Source organism: Erinaceus europaeus, chromosome 12, assembly GCF_950295315.1.
Source record: "Erinaceus europaeus chromosome 12, mEriEur2.1, whole genome shotgun sequence".
NCBI lineage: Eukaryota > Metazoa > Chordata > Mammalia > Eulipotyphla > Erinaceidae > Erinaceus > Erinaceus europaeus.
This window is the reverse complement of record NC_080173.1, coordinates 23975685-23995080: the sequence shown is the minus strand read 5'-3', so window position 1 is coordinate 23995080 and position 19396 is coordinate 23975685. Positions and strand designations below refer to the sequence as shown.

Here is a 19396-nt window from a genome sequence, read left to right as displayed (position 1 = left end):
AATTGTTAACCTACTTCTAGAAAAATGAACGTAACAAATATGAGGAGATGTCACTTCAAATATATGTTTAAAAAGTACTCTTGGCTTCTGTCTTATTTGTCCTCTTTTATTCTCGTTTGCTTTAAGACATATTGTGAGTAGCCCTATGAAGTTCATGATAAGGAAATGAGGAAGAACTCAGGCCAACAGCCCAAGATGCAATGAATTCTGCCAATAAATTTAGAAGTAACCCCTTCTTTAGTTGAATCTGCAGATGAGAAACAATTCCATCTGGCTTTAGGATCACAGGTTTTTATTATGTGACAGAACTACTATCCTGGAATCAGGATAAAGGGGTAAGACAGACAAGAGTCTGTTCTCATGGGGCTTATACTCTAAAAGGTAGAAGAGCACTGATTTTAGAGTTTAAGCTGTTGAATTTGACTGCTAGGATTTTTTCCTCCCTAATTTTATTTATTTACAAAAGAAATAGAGGAGAGAATCATAGCAGCACTCTGACCCATGTGATGCCAGGGACTGAACATGGGACCTTATATTTGAAAGTTCAATACTTAATACACCCTCCACTTCCCAGGCAGTGAGTCCTGTTACTGTTTAGTTAAGTGCTCAAGTCCTCTAGTTTCTTGGAGTTTACTACCTTATGCACTGAAAAAGGTAATATTCACACTTAACAAATTCCAAGGGTCAAGTTGCACAATACATGTAAACATATCTCGTGAGTGTTGCAGCATTATATGGAAACATCATGAAAAAAGGTACTTCAATTAAAAAATATTTTTATTGTGAGTAAAGACAAGGGAAAATATATCCCATGTGTTTGAAATTTAAACAAAAGGAATATATATCACTGTATAGTTCCCTTGTATAGGCAACAATTGTACACACACAAAAAAGAAGTCAGTATGAAATAGTCTGACCCTGGAAATTACATTTTAACTAAACACCATTTCTCATTGTTCTAAAATTTTTTAAGAAGAATTTTATTTATTTATTTACCAGAACATTGCTCAGCTCTGGCTTCTAGTGATGTGGGGGATTAAGTCTGGGACTGCGGAGCCTCAGGCATGACAGCCTCTTTGCAAAACCATTACGCTATCTCCCCTACTAAAATTTTTTTAGTTAAAAAATCTCACTAAATATTCAATTTGAAAAAAATGTGAAAGTCAAGATTATCCCCCTAAATACAAGCATTAAGAGTCTGACCCCTGGCCACGTTTACCTACTTTCTGATCAGACCCAGTGAATTAACTTTTTGCCTTTCCTGGTCTTAATTTCCAAGTCTTGATATCTTAGAATTCATTTTGAACTGCTTCCTATGTGTGTCCCAATCTGTATAACCTGTCTATAATGAAAAAAACTTTTTTCATGTTTTAACCATCTAATCTGTCCAGAAGTGCAACACATTCACACATATTAACATATACTAAACATATAAACAGGCAAGCAGACATTTGGCATTTTTCCATTTTGAATTTGTAGCTCTGGCAACTACAGAGCATCTCTGAGTTGCCTGATGGAGTTGTTGACCCTTTGTTGAGGCTCTCAGTATTGCTCATTCCTGAGATATGGGTGAGAGCTAAAAAAAAAAAAAAAAAAACAAAAACTGAAGGACATTTACCACCCGATATTTGCACAACAACACTGTTTTCCTGCTCTCTAAGCATCCTTCTGTACCTAGTAATTCCCATAACTCACATGCTTTCTCGTGAGATTAAGTATAAGAACTATGAAAATGGGTTTGAAGAAACAGTAACTTTAATAAGTTTATAGGTGATTTTAATTATCCATACAATCCTAAAGAATTGGAAGAGCTCATCAAACCCGAGGATCTACAGCTATGCACTAGGGATATTTTACATTAAGGTAGGAAGGAGTCAGGCATTTTGATTATTCTGAAAGCCATAAAAAATGTAATTAAAGGGGCTGGGTGGTGGCACACCTTTGCAAGTGGTGAAGCAGTGTTGCAGGTGTCTCTCTGTCTCCTTCCCTCTCTATCCCCCCTTCTCCATTTCTAACAGTCTCTATCCAATAAATAAATAAATTAAATAAATAAATAAATAAAATAAAAAAATGTAATTCAAGAGACAGGGGAGGTAACATAGTAGCTATGCAAAACAACAATTGTGTCTGAGGCTCCAAAGTTCCAGGTTCAATCCCTAGAGTTACTATAAGCCAGAAAGGACTAATTTTCTGGTAAATAAATAAATTCCTTTAAAAAAAAAAAGACAGAAAATAATTCTCATGAATAAGAAGTTTCAAGTAATCTATGTCACTGTAATGTAATATATATATATACACACACACACACACACACATATATATATATATTTCAGAGTCCTCTTTCTACTTACCCTCATCTTGCCACACCGTTCTGCAGGACCATCCTCTGCTAAGCGCAGAACATAAAGGTCCATGTTATACTCTCGACCCCCACGAAGACTAAAGCCAAATCCCTTTGCTCCTCTTTCCAGTTCCACAGTGTAAAAATCTTGCTCCTATTTAAAGAAATTAAGTGCAATTATTTAAAGAGAACTTTTATGCAGTCACATTTCTATCTCTTCCATTTCCCTACTATGCTGATTTGACGAAAAAGAAAAAGGCACAAACTCTACCATCTCTTCGTAATTATAAATTTTTTTATTCATATTCATTCACCTTAGCAGCCTGGATATCTAGAATCTGAAAAAACTCATGAATGTGCCTATGGACTGCACACAGACATGCATACATTAAAATTTAATCAATGAGGTTGCAGTTCACATCAGTGGTAGGAAAAATTCTTCATTACATGATAACATTCTGCAAAATGTTTAGCCTGCTGCTCTACACCTCATTAGGGTGCCAACAACAAACTCTTGAACACTTGTTCCCATCTTGACTGAGGGGGAGTCACAGTTGGGTCTCAGAAAGCTCTGGTAAAGGTTGGTAAAAACAATTTAACTGTGCATTACCTAGCAGTCCTGAAATTCACTTTCTGTTATTATTTGTACTCCTTCCATCTTTACCAACCATATGGGACAAGACATTTGCTCCTAGAGCTCACCTGAAATTCCTTTTTTAATTATTATTACTATTATTATATTTATTTATTTACTGTATAGAGACAGCCAGAAATTGAGAGGGAAGGGGTGATAGGGAGCGAGACAGAGAGAAACCTGCTTCACCACTCCTCAAGCTTTGCCCCTGCAGGTGGAGACTGGGGGCTTAAACTTTGGTCCTTGCACACTATAACATGTACGCTCAACCAGGTGTGCCACTACCTGGCACTGAAGCTCACCTGAAATTCATATAAGTCTGATAAACATTTTAACAAAAAAAACATTTTTATTGGCCTAACCACATTTATAAGTATCATAAATAGACAACAGCTATTTCACCTTCATTGATTTCTAATCCTTGAGACAATTATGACTTCTTTATTTTCATTTCCCCCCTTGAAAAGGATATTTAGGAATACTTTACAAAGGTAGTAAAATAAAATGTCATTTCCTAGACAACCTAATGTGAGTACTATTTAGCAAATCCTGTCACAAAAGGTTATTTATTTTAACTGAGGGTTCTACATAAATATATCTCATAAAAAATAGCTTCATAAAGTTAGAAGGAAAGAGAGAGGGAGGGAGGGAGGGAGAGAAGGAGAGATGGAGGGAGGGAGAGAGAGAGAGAGGGAGATGTCTCTTACCTGTATTGCCTGAGGTGCTTTGAACTCAAACTGAGATTCTGGCTTTGGTTTTGTGGTATTCCTGTCAAAGGGAGAAAAGCAAATATAAGAACCACCAACTCATTTAGAAAATTGAAAAAGAGGAAGGAGATCATCATGTCAGAAATTTTTCTTTCTTTTTTTTTTTTTTTTGGGGGGGGGGCAAAAGGAACCAAAGTCATATCAGACCTAGTCTCCTGGGCCCCTGGCTGAGAGGGGGTGTGTGTTGTAGTGATGGTGGCAATCTTCTCAGCATTGGTAAGCAAAGTGGCATTCGAAGATTCTGCAAGGTGAAACAGGATATCATGAATTGAAGGACTCAGAGAAGACATCATTCACCTAGGAGGTGTGTAAAAGGTCCTTATCTAAATGGCAAAGCTGGTTTCTCGGTCATTATTTCAAACCCCTCTTAACTGGCATTTCTAAACTTTAGTTTCAAGAGCCAACCAAAGATTCTATGATGTGAGATTTGTATATCTCCATTATCTTTCTCCTAATCAGACATCTTCAATGAAATTGAGTTTGCTAAAGAAAAATGTAGCTCTAAAACCACCATCAAGATAGTCTTGATGAGTCTCTCACATCCGCCTCATCACATAAGGATGGCATGTGCATAGAAACATAATTAATTCCCAGAATTGTGCATATGGATAGTGTCTGTTAACATTTCTTGCAATTTATTAGGAATATTTATTGAGTATGCTAGATCTCCTCCTCTGAGTATTAAAATCAGAACTGTCCTGTTAAATACTTACATACACATTTACTTTTTCTCCTTGGCTTTTAATAAAGAAGAAATGAAAATATGCAATTCTTGACACATTTCATCCAGTATCATTAATGAAAACTTAATTTTACACTTGCATTAGAGCAGAGTGTATAAATATGTTTTATAAATCACAGGCATTCTAATGTAATAAATACAATTATGTTCTTATCTAAATTGACTTTCTTCTCCACTAACCACATTCACAGACAACTTCATAATCTCTGAAAGTTTGGAAAACCAGAATGTGAAATTGTTTATAAGCATGTCTGCAGGCTAGGCACCAGCATGCTTATATTAAACTTTAGCCAGCAATGCGGTAATGCACAGACACAGATATGTTAATTTTTACTAGTTATTTCTCTATTAAAATCAAGGCAGATAGCAAGCAACTATGTTACAAGTGGATTTAGGCTGACTGCTTGGAACTTGTCATATAGATTTTCTAATCAATAAAATTCTAAGTATGATGATAAGTTTACAAGATAAAAGCCCATTTAGTTCATAGTGTGCCATCATGCCCAGAAGTTTCCAGAGTCCTATGAACTCCAATGTTTGTTGAATACATGTATCTGCCTACCATGCATAGCAATGTTTTATTTTCCCCCCATTTTTGCTGCCTTTGTTGTTGTTATTATTATTATTGTTGCCACAGCTGTTGTTGTTGGATAGGACAGAGAAAAATTGAGAGAGGTGGGGAAGACAGACAGGGGGAGAGAAAAGAGAGATACCTGCAGACCTGCTTCAACCGCTTGTGAAGTGACCCCCCCCCCTATAGGTGGCGAGCTGGGGGCTTGAACCAGGATCTTTAGGCCAGTCCCTGCACTTTGCGCCATGTGTACTTAACCCACTGTGCTAGCGCCTGGCCCCCCACATATCAATGTTTTATATATCTCTCTCATAACTGTAGTCCATAAATCCCTCTGTATATTGTAGTCTACTTCCATTTTAATATTCTAAAAATATAGGGGCCAGGGAAGATAGCATATTGATTATGCAAAGAGACTCTCATGCCTGAGGCTCTAAAGTCTCAGGTTCAATCCCACATACCACTGTAAACCAGAGTTGAGCAGTGCTCTGGTTAAAAACAAAAACAAACAAACAAAAAACTAAGAATACTACTGAACTTGGGTGAGGTTTGTTTGTCTGTTTGCTTTCCTTCTCCTAATAATTACGGAGAATGGTTAAATACATAGCCTTGAGATTCAGAACTGGATTTAAATTCCTCTCTCCCCATTCACTAGCTGGGTGCCTTATTTTTCTTATTTGATAAAAGGGGATTTTTTCCAATAATCACATCAAAGCATCTGAAATGCTAATACTTGATAAGCATTTAGTTCACATTTACTACAAGCTGTGACCCTTTCTGATCTTTCATTTCTTAATTACTGTGTCTTAAGGGTGGGGGGCAAAATAGCTCACCTGGGAAGATGCCTGCTTTGGCATCCACACAATCCAAGATTGAGCTTTTCCCTTAATACTCCCCGCCCCTGCCCCCCCCCCCCCACACACACTGGAGGAAGCTTTGGTGCTGCGGTGTCTTTCCCTCTCTTTTCTTCTTTAATATTTTAAATATTTTTGTTTATTTATTGTTGGATAGAGATAGAAATTGAGAGGGGAGGGAGTCGGGCTGTAGCGCAGCAGGTTAAGCGCAGGTGGCGCAAAGCACAAGGACTGGTGTAAGGATCCCAGTTCAAGCCCCCGGCTCCCCACCTGCAGGGGAGTCGCATCACAAGCGGTGAAGCAGGTCTGCAGGTGTCTGTCTTTCTCTCCCCTTCTCTGTCTTCCCCTCCTCTCTCCATTTCTCTCTGTCCTATTCAACAACAATGACATCAATGGTGACTACAACAATAACTACAACAATAAAACAGCAAGGGCAACAAAAGGGAATAAATAATAAAAAAAATTAAGAAAAAAAGAAAAAAAAAGAAATTGAGAGGGGAAAGAGAGGGAGAGAGACAGAGAGACACCTGCAGCCCTGCTTCACCACTCGTGAAGTTTGCCCTCGCAGGTGGGGACCAGGGGGTTGAACCTTGGTCCTTGCTCACTGTAATGTGTGCACTTAACCAGCTGCACCACTGCCTGGTCCTTCCCGCTCTTTTTTTAAAACCAGGGCGCTTCTCAGCTCTAGTTTATGGTGGTGCCAGGGAGTGAACCTGGAACCTGACAGCCTCAGGCATAAATGTTGTTTATATAACCATTACGCTATTTCCTTGGCCCAGTCTCTATCTGAAAAAGTTGCCCCAGAGTACTGAAGCACTGGTAAAAATAACAACAAGTATTTTATTACTGTGGGAGCTTGTATAAGTTATTTAAACTCATTGCAAAATTAAAATGTTGAAATAAAACTTTAGCAGTTTATATCTCAGCTATAAAAACCCATGATTCTTGGGCTAAGTCACATGATTAGTAAGTAAATTTAACTAGATCAAGTGAACAGTAATGTGAATCCTATTCATGCTTTAGGATAATGTTTCTTGCTGTCTGGTTTACCCAATATTTTCACAGATTTGAGGGAGAAGGAACCTCAGGTCAATTAAAGGTAGGGAATTTTAGTCAAACAGAGGCAAATGTGCTTTCATTTTTTTTTTTTAGTGAACTTCTCAGAGCCCTAAGTATATTGCTAGGGCTTGGACCCCCTCCAAACTGGAATGCTTCTTCTTAAGCTTACTGAAAGACAATTCAGTATAATGTCTACAAGGTCCATTTCTGGCATCTGACTATTTTACTTTGGGCCCTAACTCTAGACTTTTCTGGCTGGGACTTAATCAAAGTTATTTAGTCTGTCTATGTCTTAGTTTCCTCAACTGCACATATAGAGATAAGTGCCAGAAAGAAAAAAAGAAAGAGAGAGACATGGGCAGGGAGGAAGGGAGGGAGGAGGGAGAAAGAGAGAGGGAGGGAGAGAAAGAGGAGAAGGAAGGAAGGAAGGAAGGAAGGAAGGAAGGAAGGAAGGAAGGAAGGAAGGAAGGAAACTGGTGCAAACAAGAGAGGAAAGTTTTGGGGATGATAAGTGATACAAAAATTGCTCAAAACAATTAACATGTTTTTGTTGGTAGCTTGCATTTATTATTATTATCATCACAAGATAAAGGCATATTATGAGTGCATTTTTATGACTGCAGTTAACCCATACAGTCAATGCATTCAATGTAAGAGATATTAAATAATGTGTACCCACTCACTATGTCAGTACGAAGGACTAAGAAACTATACTGCTTATCACTATGACTATTCAAAAAATTCATAAACATATGCATTGGACCTTTAAAAATTCATATTGCTCATTGTATTAATTTTGTGAAGACTCTCTGGGAAACTACAAATTGTTCAGGCCATGGGGAAACCACAATCAGGATTGTCAAAAAGAACATTTCCTGATAATAAAATGATAGTAATTACTGAATTGTGCAGAGCTTCCCCTTTGGAGTTCTTATGTTTTCAGTAGCCAGGGTATTCTATGTAGACCAGATCCTATACTCAAACAATTTTTATATTTCTACTGTTTTCAGGAAGTGATGAGGTATAACAGTTAATCATTCACTCATTTCCTCAACTAAATTTCCTCTTAGCTGTTGCTGTATCTTTTGCTATTTTTCCACTTACGAATACAAATGTTTTCTGGAATTGAAACTTAAAACACCACCATTTATTGAGATCATGTACAGTGTGCCAAACATTGTGCTAAGTGCATTATTACATGAATGATTTCATTTAAATCTCTTACAACTGAACAAAATCAATATAATTTTATTCTCATTTTTGTTTCATGGTTATACAAATAGCAAGTGGGAGCACAGGAAATTAAACCCAGGGCTTGCCTAGCAACTAACTTTTAGTCTATTTCGTGATAAGAGAAATGTGTCTTGGTATCCAGAAAATAATATTTAATTGTTAAACTCCTTATATATTTTTAATACCAAGTAGTTTCTCTTCTTCTTTTTAAATATTTATTTATTTATTCTATTTTGTTGCCCTTGTTTTATTGTTGTAGTTAATATTGTTGTCATCATTGTTGGATAGGACAGAGAGAAATGGAGAGGCCTGTGGAGGGACACCCCCCCTTGCAGGTGGGGAGCCCAGGGTTCGAACTGGTATCCTTACTCTGGTCCTTGCGTTTTGCACCATGTGTGCCTAACCCGCTTCACTACAGCACAACTCCCTTAAACTCCCTTCTCATAAGCAAAGTTTAGTTTACTGTATAAATACCATTAGCTATGCTAAACAGTACTATAGATTAAATAAAAGGAAAAAAATGCACTGCTTTAACTTTTAAATTCTATGGGTCATTTTCAGAACACTAAAATGATTTGTAGTTTGGTATAGTTTCAGGATCTTTTTTAAATATCAGTAAAGTTAAACTCACTTCAGTGGACTTTGAAGTCTTCCTTGGAAATTAAACTAAGACTGTTACTGTTAAGTGTAGAAATTCTAGTTTGGGGAGTCTGGCAGTAGCCCAGTGGGTTAATCGCATGTGGGGCAAAGTGCAAGGACAGGCGTAAGGATCCCGGTTCAAGTCCCTGGCTCCCCACGTGCAGGGTGTCCCTTCACAGGTGGTGAAGCAGGTCTGCAGGTGTCTATATTTCTCTCCCCGTCTTCCCCTTTTCTCTCCACTTCTCTCTGTCCTATCTAACAACAATGACGTCAATAACAACAACAATAATAACTACAATAAAAAAACAACAAGGGCACCCACCTGCAGGGGAAAAGCTTCACGAGTGGTGAAACAGGGGTGCAGGTGTCTTTCTGTCTCTCTTTCTATCTGCCCCACCCATCTCAATTTCTGGCTGTCTCTATTCTATAAATAATTAAAGATAATTAAAAGAAATAAAAAACTTTTAAAAAAAGCAAAAAAAAAAAAAAGGGCAACAGAAGGGGAAATAAATAAAATGAAAGAAAAAAAATTGTAGTTTTGTTTTTAATATAGAGTAAGAGCCCATTACCACAAATTTATAGCTCTATACCAATGCAAAATTTGCCTCATATAGTAGAAAATATATATGTATACACACATTCATATGAAGGGACTGAGAGAGCAGTGTATTCCAAGTATTGTGTATTTGACTTTGTGCAGTTTCAAGGCCAATAGAGATAATTACTAATTTTATGACAAATTCCTGAAAGTATATGATCTTTTATTAAGCAATTATTATACCTACTTTAGCTATCCCAGAAGAATGAAATGGTTATTATGGGGGCTGGCAGTGGTGCACCTAGTTGAGTGAACATGTTACAGTGTGCAAGGACCTGTGTTCAAGCCCTTGTTCCCCACCTGCAGGGAGGAAGTTGCATAAGTAGTGAAGGAGTACTATTTATATCTCTCTTTCTTTCCCTCTCTACCTCCCTCTTTCCTCTCAATTTCTGGCTGTCTCTATCAAATAAATAAAGATAATTCTTAAAAATTTACAAAAAGAAAATGGATATTAGTACACTTTCCATAACAATTAAGATACTCTCAAGGCACTTTTATGCCCCCTTTTAAATCAGGGCACTGACTTGTGACAGAAACTACTGTATTAGGTTTCAACATATCTCCATGACAAAAAATTACAACACTAATATTGCCCCTATGTGAATCCCCTTAGCCTCCCTTATGGGAACACCATATAAAGCCAAGAAATCAACAGGAAATATAATCATTCCTCTCATAAGTATTTTAATGCTTAAGTAATAAATATATGGAGTGCTTGAAAACTTTAAACCTGTAAGGTTTTTTTTTTCTTTTTTTTATATACACTTTCTTTTTTATTTATAAAAAGGAAACACTGATAAAACCATTGGATAAGAGAGGTACAACTCCACATAATTCCCACCACCAGCTCTCCGTATCCCATCCCCTCCCCTGATAGCTTTTCTATTCTTTATTCCTCTGGGAGTATGGACCCAAGGTCATTGTGGGATGCAGAAGGTGGAAGGTCTGGCTTCTGTAATTGCTTCCTTGCTGAACATGGGCGCTGACTGGTCGATCTATGTGGCTGTTACCATTCCTTTTGCCTTAGTATATATTACTAATTCTACCTACACAATTTCCTGTGAAGATACTTAGGCTATTATATACATTTACCAAGGAAATAGAAACATTTGCATTGTCAAGCCCTGCTTCCTATATATGCAAAATATTTTGAACTAAAGTGATCTTATTTTTATTTTATTTATTTATTTATTTTTTTGCCTCCAGGGTTATCACTCTGGCTCGGTGCCTGCACTACGAATCCACTGCTCCTGGAAGCTATTTTTTCACTTTTGTTGCCCTTGTTGTTGTTATTATTATTGTTATTGCTGTGGTTGTTGCTGGACAGGACAGAGAGAAATTAAGAGAGGAGGGGAAGACAGGGAGGGGGAGAAAAAGATAGACACCTGCAGACCTGCTTCACTGCCCGTGAGGTGACCCCCCTGCATATGGGGGACTGGGGGCTCGAACTGGTATCCTTATGCCGCCCTTGCATCAACCCTGTGCTTTGAACCAACCCTATGCTTTGCATCATGTGCACTTAGCCCACTGCACTACTGCCTGGCCCCCTGAAGTACAAATTTAAGACCATAACTCAAGTACTATTTACAAACTCACGAATATTTGTATTCTCTTGAATCTGATTCAAACTAGTTCCATGTTAACCTGGCTCTGTCAAGTTTTGCCCATTCTGACAAAAGTCTTCACTCATACTCAGTCTTCGCAGAAAGTATTTACAAAAAATCACAAGTGGTGGAAGCATGTGCAGTTTGGCTTCTCAATTTTTTAGTTTGGATTCAGTATTAGCTGGGTCATTCTGGAGTGTCATTATATATTTATCATCTTTCCCCCACATCTTTTTAAAAAATTTTTTTCCCTTTTATTGCCCTTGTTGTTTATTGTCAGTGTTATTACTGTTGTTATTGGATAGGACAGAGAGAAATAGAGAGAGGACAGGAAGACAGAGGTGGAGAGAAAGACACCTGCAGACCTGTTTCACCACCTGTGAATCGACCTCCCTGCAGGTGAGGCGCCGGGGGCTGGAACCAGGATTCTGATGCTGGTCTGTGCACTTTCTGCTATGTGCGCTTAACCTGCTGCACCACCAGCCGGCTCCCTTTCCCCCACATCTTACAGGAGAAAAGGCCCTGAACTGATTCTACCCCTCCTCTTGGTCACAGACATGAAAACAGGGCACGTAGGAATTTTCATGGTGTAGTCTGCCTGCAAACTGTGGCAACAGGCTTTCTAAAAACTAGATGATGTGGAATAAAGGGGTCATATTTCAGAATTTGTGCATATGGGGGTGGGGATAAGGAGAGAAGTGGGAGAATAAGAGTGAGGGAAACTATGACCAATATATAGTGAAGTTGGAGAAAGCATGATGTGATGATGACAAGAAGAAAGCGTTAAGGCAGCATGAGGTAAATAAAGAGGCCAATTCAATGTGGTTTCCAAATATAAGCCAAAAGACAGCGCACAAGAAAGATTTCTAAGTACTCAGAAAACACTCTAAGAACATCAATCTCTTTGTGAGGATCACAAAACAACCTGTCTTTGGGTTACGTGATTAATTAAGCTCTGAAGTGGAGAATCTAGAGGGATCATAGAGAGAACCTCTTTTCTACCCTCTAATCTAACTAACACATTCTACACCACTCCACAGAAAAGTCAGTCAGCATGATTTTCTTTTCATAAAGTTTAATAGTCACTCTGTCTTCCAGTATTTCTGAGATTCTTCAGAATTGCTCCAGCATCTCTTCAGAAGCCAGACTCCCTTATCACAACTGTAATTTCCAAGATGGCAATTTTTAGTCTCACTTAAAAGAAGAGTATCAGAAATCTACCCTCTGCCAAACCTGATTTCCTAAATAGTACACTGTAACTGATAAAAAAAAAAAAAAAAAAGAAAAGAAAAGAAAAAAGAAAGAAAGAAAAAGTTTGTTATCCTGGCAACAAATTCTTGAAACATCTTGGGGTGAAATCACAAAAGTCTTTATCTATGTTGTACTGATGCCATAGTTTATTTTATTCTAGCTATAATGTATGTGATGTCTGTCTGAATATATATTGTTGAGGTTTAACAAATGTCTCTTCATTGAAAACTATTACTGAACAATCTAACACTATATTTTTGGAGTTGTGCTCCAAAATTATTTTCCATTGCATTTGATTGAATTAAGTCAACACATAGTACATGCACAGCAATATTACTTGTTTCTTTATATGGTAGATCTTTCCTGGTTTCAAAATATTTTTTTTCTAAGCCTTTCCCTGTAGAAATGCTTATTTTCCTTCCTCTGTCTTCTTGACATTCTCATTACCATGTTAAGGCTGACCATCTAGACCCAGCAATTCAATTCCTATGTGAATTAGTGTTTTTTTAAATCCCTCTAGCACGTACATAAATGTTTCTAAATTAGTATACTATATTTTGGCTCTCTCAGCTATTTCTCACTTATTTTTCCCCCAGATTCCTTCATCCTTTCCATTAGTAATCTATGCTCTATCATTTTGTAACCACTTTTCCAAACTGTAATAACTGCCCAAATTGGTGAACTGGTAGAACGGACTCAAGACCAGATGGTAAATGACTGACCTTGTATTTGAGGCAGGCTGCAGTACACCACTAGAAAAGGAGTTATAGTTTCCTCCACATTTGGTATGGGTTATTTTAGGTACAAAGAAAATGTTCTGCTCTTGGAAACAACACTTTTCAAGTAATTTTTGTTTGGCTATTTTATCTAATATTTTCTGAAAAGCATAGTCTATATTAGTTAAATTTCTTATTTTCATCCTTCTCCTTCTTTTATTTCTAGTTAAAATACTGCTTAGCTTTGGCTACTGATGTCAGGAATTTTCTAACCCTTAGACCTTTTACTCACAAGTCCTATATGCTACCACTGTGCATCTTCCTTGGCTCTATCCTCTACTTCAAGTTGTAACCTAGTAAGCCTTACTTCTTAGCAACTAGTATGTAAAAATAATCATTTGGTAAATTGATTTCAGATAAAATCTCTCATTTCCTTATTTACAAGTCAACAGCACAGAATTTTTTTTATCACATTATTCCATAAACTCTTGAGGAACTACTCTTGAGGAACATATATTTTATTTTGTTTCTACAGCAAGAAAAAAAAGAAAGTCATTGAAATGCTTGGACAAGTAAGACTTTCTTCTCAAGGATAAAATTTACTTAAAATTAAAATAATATTTGTGATTGAATTCTTTGAAGAATCTACATTTAGTGACATCAGTGTATTAATTTTGTTTTTAATTAAATCTGAATAGTAAAATAGGTTCTGATATTTTTTGATGGGCAACTTTTATTCTAGGTTATTTTAAATATTTTATTTATTTATTGGATAGAGACAGAGAAAATGAAATGGAAGGGGGAATAGAGAGGAGAGAAAGAGAGTGGGAGAGAGATAGAGGGTAGAGAGAGCTAGAGATAGAGAGATTTGCCACTCTGCTTCAACAGCTTGTGAAGCTTCCCCTCCGCCCCTACAGGTGAATGTGGGTCCCTGAACATGGTAGTGTGTGCACTCAGCCAAGTTTGTCACTGCTTGATCCCTATTATGGGGTTTTGTCCTGAGAAATATAGGATGTTTAGAAGCATGCTCACTAAATACCATTAACGTTTACCCCAGACAATGCCAAATATTTGTGTTTATGGATGACAATTTGTCAATGGTGTAAAAGAACTAAAGATATAAATTTAACCATTTAAATAAACAAACAGAAAGAAACAAACAAAAATAGATCTCATTTAGCTTAGATATAACTTAGGAGAAATACAGTTTATTCTTCTCCATATACATCCAAAAAGTAGCACAAACACTAAGATTCTCCTTAAAAAGACCATATATATATATATATATATATATATATATATATATATATATATATATATATATAACATTACTGGAAAAATGAATGAGTATTTCATTTTATAATTTGTGTGAGAGAGACCGAGACCAAAACACTGATCTACCATTCAAGGTTTTCTGTTGGTGTTATATAAAGTGCTCCCATGTGGTGCTGGAGATAGCACACAGGCATGTACTTTACCCACTGACCATCTCTCAGGTCTTATTCTATAATTTTTAAAGATAAGGGTACTGAAGTCAAAACAAACTGGGGAAAGTCAAAGATTTTTTTCAAGTTGTTATACCTATAGCAAGACAGGGTCATAGGGCTGGAGTATTAAAAGGGTGAATTAGGGTTTAGTTACAAAAGTTTAATGTTTGTTTGATGAGTATGCTCAGGAGTGGATAAGAATGCTTCTGAATCAATACCATTCATTTATATGAAAACTAATGATAGAGAGACAAGCTATAGAAAGAGACAGACACAACAGATATACTTTACCATCCCCAGGAATGATGCGGAGGGTAACTGTGTTTCCTGCTTCCTTGATTAGGTTGACAATGTCTGAATGTGATTTGTTGGTGATGGAACATCCATTTACTGCCAAGATCCGGTCTCCTACTTTCAGCTTGCCACATCGGTCAGCAGGACTCCCCTCAATAATCCGACCTATTTTGTGAGGCATAGCCACACATGCATTGCCTGCTTTGATATCGAGTTTTAATTTTTTTCAAGTTATATGGGGATATAGTGATGAGAGGAGAAAAGGGATTGAAAAAGGGAAAGAAAAGGTTAAGTGTTAATTAATTAAAGCATTAAGCAAATGTTATTAAAGGAGAGCTCTGCGTCGATGGTCAAAACATTGGCAATGTTCAGGGTGTCAGTGCTACTGCCATGAAATGACAATTCATTCTTGTGATCTTTTCATGATTCAAAATGAGAGGGAAATGCCCACTTCCCACTTTAAAGCCAATTACAAAATTTGAGATGTTTAGCAACTTCAAAGATTTTTCAAAAGCCCCAAAATAACTTGCTGTTTGCTTATTTTAGGACAGCAAATGTGAAACCCAGAATTGAGATGGATGCTTTTTTGCATTTTGTGTTCATGTCACTTCATTTTTGCCAGCTGTTGTTTAAGTTTCTGCCAATGTTTTGTTCTTTCTACATTTAGAAAAATAATCACTAGGAGTCTGGTGAGGCATAGGAGTCTGCTAGCATCAAAAATTCTATCTGAAAACACTTAATGGACAAGAGATGAGCCCCTAAAGCACTGGACCTTGACACCTGTATTTCCTACTGTGACCTTTGCACAATTAGTTTATCTCATTGTTTACACGGTAGGGCACATATGGCTCACTAGCTCTGAAATCAGCCTCTTTCTGCACAAAACCCCTCCAAGGAATGTGAAAATCCAAGTCCTTTCTCTGGCTAAGAACAAGGATTCAAAGTTAGGTTCAAATAATTTCTCAACCATTTTCCTTTAATCATTTCCTTGCTCAACATTAGTTACTATACATTTATTGATAGAATATAAAAAACCAGAAGTATATTTGAAGAGAAAGCTTATTGTGCACTTTGAGAGAATCTATATCACGACCAAGAACATTGCTTACTTCAACAAAGGTGGGAAATTGTTTTTGAGAACTGGTATTAAAGTTTTCAGCTATTTCATATTTAATTCCAAAGATTTATATGCAAGTTCACACTTATTTTAAGAATCTATCTTTCTGGAAATTTAAAAGATGTATTAGAGTCACCTATGAAAAAAATGACAAAATTAACATAAGAAATACTGAGTCTGAGTGGCTTTTCCATGATAATTGGATGCTGAGGGTCAGATATGTGGGGAAAATGAGTCATAATTCCTTTGAATTTAGCCATATTTACTAAGCTTGCAGCAGCATTGGCTGTAACATCTAGGTCAAAGAATTTTAAAACAAAGTTAATGTCTTTTGGAATCTAACAGGCAGGTATGATGGATAACTTCCATCCTCAAATACCAAATCTTGACTAAGTTTAGCCTATCTCCAAGGACAACTTGTATGAGGGAGCTGTCAGATAGCAGGAATGAGAAGTGATCTGCATAGCTTGGAGCAGAAATCTCATGCAAAGTATTAGGTAAAGTTTAATTAATCATTGCAAGAGTCAGAGGAAAACAATCAAAGACCAAATTGTGAGTGAAGACATTCAATATTCATTCAGTAGCACATAGCCTCCAAGCAGCCATATTCACTATGACAAGTAAAACTGAGAATTCCAAAAACCTGAGAACATCACATGGCACACAGGAACAAATAGTAGATTTGAAGATGATAATGGAGATTATTTTTCCCCCTCTCCTGACTCTCTTTTTATTTTACATTAAGCAGAAAATTATCCAAAATAAAATCTAAAACAAAAACCAAAACCTTGCTTTGTTGTCTGGTCATCATCCATCCTTGACATGCCATAGTCTTATTAATGCATCATATAGAAACACTGTTAGTAATGGGTATTTGTTAGAGCAGCCACACATGTACAGGCCTAGAAGATTCCCTGTCTCCTAATGAACAGATTTTGGGGGTAAATAGTCTTAGTAGGAAGTACTCCATCAAGACTAAATGAAGGCAAAAGGATTTCTATTAGTATAGAAAATTAAAAAGGTAGAGATCATAGCCTAGACCATTGGTCATCACCATCCTCATAAGTAAATAATGTGAGGATAGAGCTGAGGTATATTTCAAAACCAGTATGATGCTTATCCATTTCATATTATATTCTATATTATTAACAAAAGTGCTTGGAGAATAGCAAATACTGTTTTGTTAATATGCAAGGTGAATCATCTTTGTACTTTTTTAAAAAAAAATATTCAAATAGAAAAATAGATCACAAGTTCCTGGAAATTGTAATGATTTGGGTTCCTAATTGTCTCTGTCAGTGTACCCAGGAGAGTTAACCTTTGAAAAGTTGACAACTCTGTTTTTTCATACTCTACTGAAGCTCCCAATATCAGGATAAGGCAAAACAACTTATCTGCCAGATACAGGGATAGTGAAGAAAACTGGCTCTGAAGTCAGATTTTTACCAAGATTCTTAACCAGGCAACTGTTAAAATATTTCAAATCGGCATAAGAAAAATTCTAATAGGGATAGAGCAGAGAAAAGACATATGTAAAGTAGAGAGGGAGCTTCATGTGATACTTCTAATTCCTTACAGCTGTATGTATTTTTACAATCATATATTTCTTTAAAAAAAAAAAAAAGAAAGAAAGAAAAGAAAAGAAAGACTCTTAGACTTTCTGAGGCCAGTGCTATGATTGGTAACTGAAATAGAACCTTTCAAAAAGACTTTCTTATGGCAAGAATTTCTTGCACTCATATAGTCAAGGGGTTGCTCTACAACTCAGGTCTGTTTGAAGGTGTTTGCCATCTGAGCACTCAGGACAAGGGATGTGACATGTCAAAAACAACAACAAATAGTTTTCAGGAAGGGAAAAGTTACCAGATGAAGCCTATCTCTAATTGGGGGAATTTTTCATTAACTGAAGTGAAAAACATGAAAGTATTTCTGTTAATGAGATTTTGGCCATCCTTCACATGCAATGGGACACTCTCTGGTGTTCTATGGAGAAGGGTCTATCTATACTCACCGAAAGTCGTGCCTGCTTCCGGCCTGCTCACCGAAGACACGATGACAAAGCCGAAGCCCTCGTTCTCTCCGCGCCGAATCTCCACATCGTAGGGCTGCACCACAGTGCTCACCACACCACTGCCACCGCCCCCGCCGCTGCCGATCCCACTGGTGCTACCACTGCCTGAGCTCACGGTGTTCAAGGAATTCTGGCTCCCCTGCGGGGTATGCTTCTCCTCCGTCAGCGAGGCTGGCTGGGTGCTACTGTGGTGTGAAGAGGCTGGTGAGGGCACCTCGTTCTCTGCTTTGGGGACTGTACCAGAGAGAGATGCACCTTTTAGCTGCCAGACTTTGCATATTAACAAGTCAATGCCCTGCCACCACTACCTCCCCACTGCAGCTCCACTACATGGAAAAAAAAAAAAAAAAAAAAGAAAGAAATTAACTGAACAGAGCACTTGGTCTCATAGAATGTAAAGAATTTAGAATCACTTTGTTTCTCCATTTAGAAAAATCATCACTAGAATCTGGTGAGGCATAGGAGTCTGCTAGCACCAAAGATTTATTATTTGGTATCTACTGGCATGGATTCCACATAAATACACCACCACAAAGGACACTAAGATCATGTATCATTTACAGCATTTTGTATCCTGACAGCCACACACAGGCAGATACAAGTTTGCAGCAGGTTGTTTCAGAGATAAGACTCAGGTTACACATTCATATTGTTACCCACCCTTTCCCCGAAACGCCCTGCCACATGTCTGCTCAGTTTTCTAAACTGCTTTGCTTTTGATTATTTCCATAAGGCAAGATGCCGTAAGTTGACTGGACCACTAAGGCTGCTATATTGCAGGATTAGTGATGAAACCAGAAATAAACGAAAGTTTCTCTTCCCTAGCTTCCAAATGTCAAATATCTACTCTGATCACAAAACTGGTTATCTTAGCCTTCAGAATTCCAATGTTATTATATTCAAGTTTTTCTTACTTTGTTAAGTGACAGGGCAAAGCACTTTTACACCACTAGAATTGCAGGAGGAACCAACTTTAGTTTCACATCCAAAGCCAAATGGATACTTGTTGGAGAAGCTCTACTTTCTTGATAGGTCTCTGAATTAAAATGCCTGTTATTTTCTCTGCTGAACTAACTTTCTTTCTTTCTTTCTTTCTTTCTTTCTTTCTTTCTTTCTTTCTTTCTTTCTTTCTTCCTTTTTTGCTTCCAGGGTTATTGCTGGGGCTCATTATTGCACTAGGATTCTACTGCTCCTGGAGGCCATTTTTTCCCCATTTTGTTGCCCTTGTTGTTGTTGTTGCTGTTATTATTATTGTTGTTGTTATTGCTGTTGTTGTTGGATAGGATAGAGAGAAATTGAGAGAGGAAGGGAGATAGAGGGGAAGAGAAAGACAGACACCTGCAGACCAGCTTCACTGCTTGTGAAGCAACCCCTATGCAGGTGGGGAGCCGGGGGTTCAAAATGGGATCCTTGCTCCC

At 37.3% G+C, this 19396-nt stretch overlaps 1 protein-coding gene across 30 annotated transcripts in view; it reads right to left on the bottom strand.

The window, feature by feature from the left end:
- The window catches only part of MAGI1 (membrane associated guanylate kinase, WW and PDZ domain containing 1), a 721510-nt gene that overhangs the window by 8783 nt on the left and 693331 nt on the right, over positions 1 to 19396 (bottom strand). For 10 of the 30 annotated variants that reach the window (XM_060202946.1, XM_060202947.1, XM_060202935.1 and 7 more), the window contains 5 exons: positions 17919 to 18212; positions 14788 to 14991; positions 3890 to 3983; positions 3683 to 3743; positions 2352 to 2495 (listed from right to left, as the gene is read on the bottom strand). In XM_060202946.1, the coding sequence (XP_060058929.1) occupies positions 2352 to 2495; positions 3683 to 3743; positions 3890 to 3983; positions 14788 to 14991; positions 17919 to 18212 (797 nt within the window). The remainder of the gene's footprint in view (positions 1 to 2351; positions 2496 to 3682; positions 3744 to 3889; positions 3984 to 14787; positions 14992 to 17918; positions 18213 to 19396) is intronic. The other 20 variants (XM_060202948.1, XM_007520621.3, XM_060202962.1 and 17 more) reach the window with 3 other exon arrangements.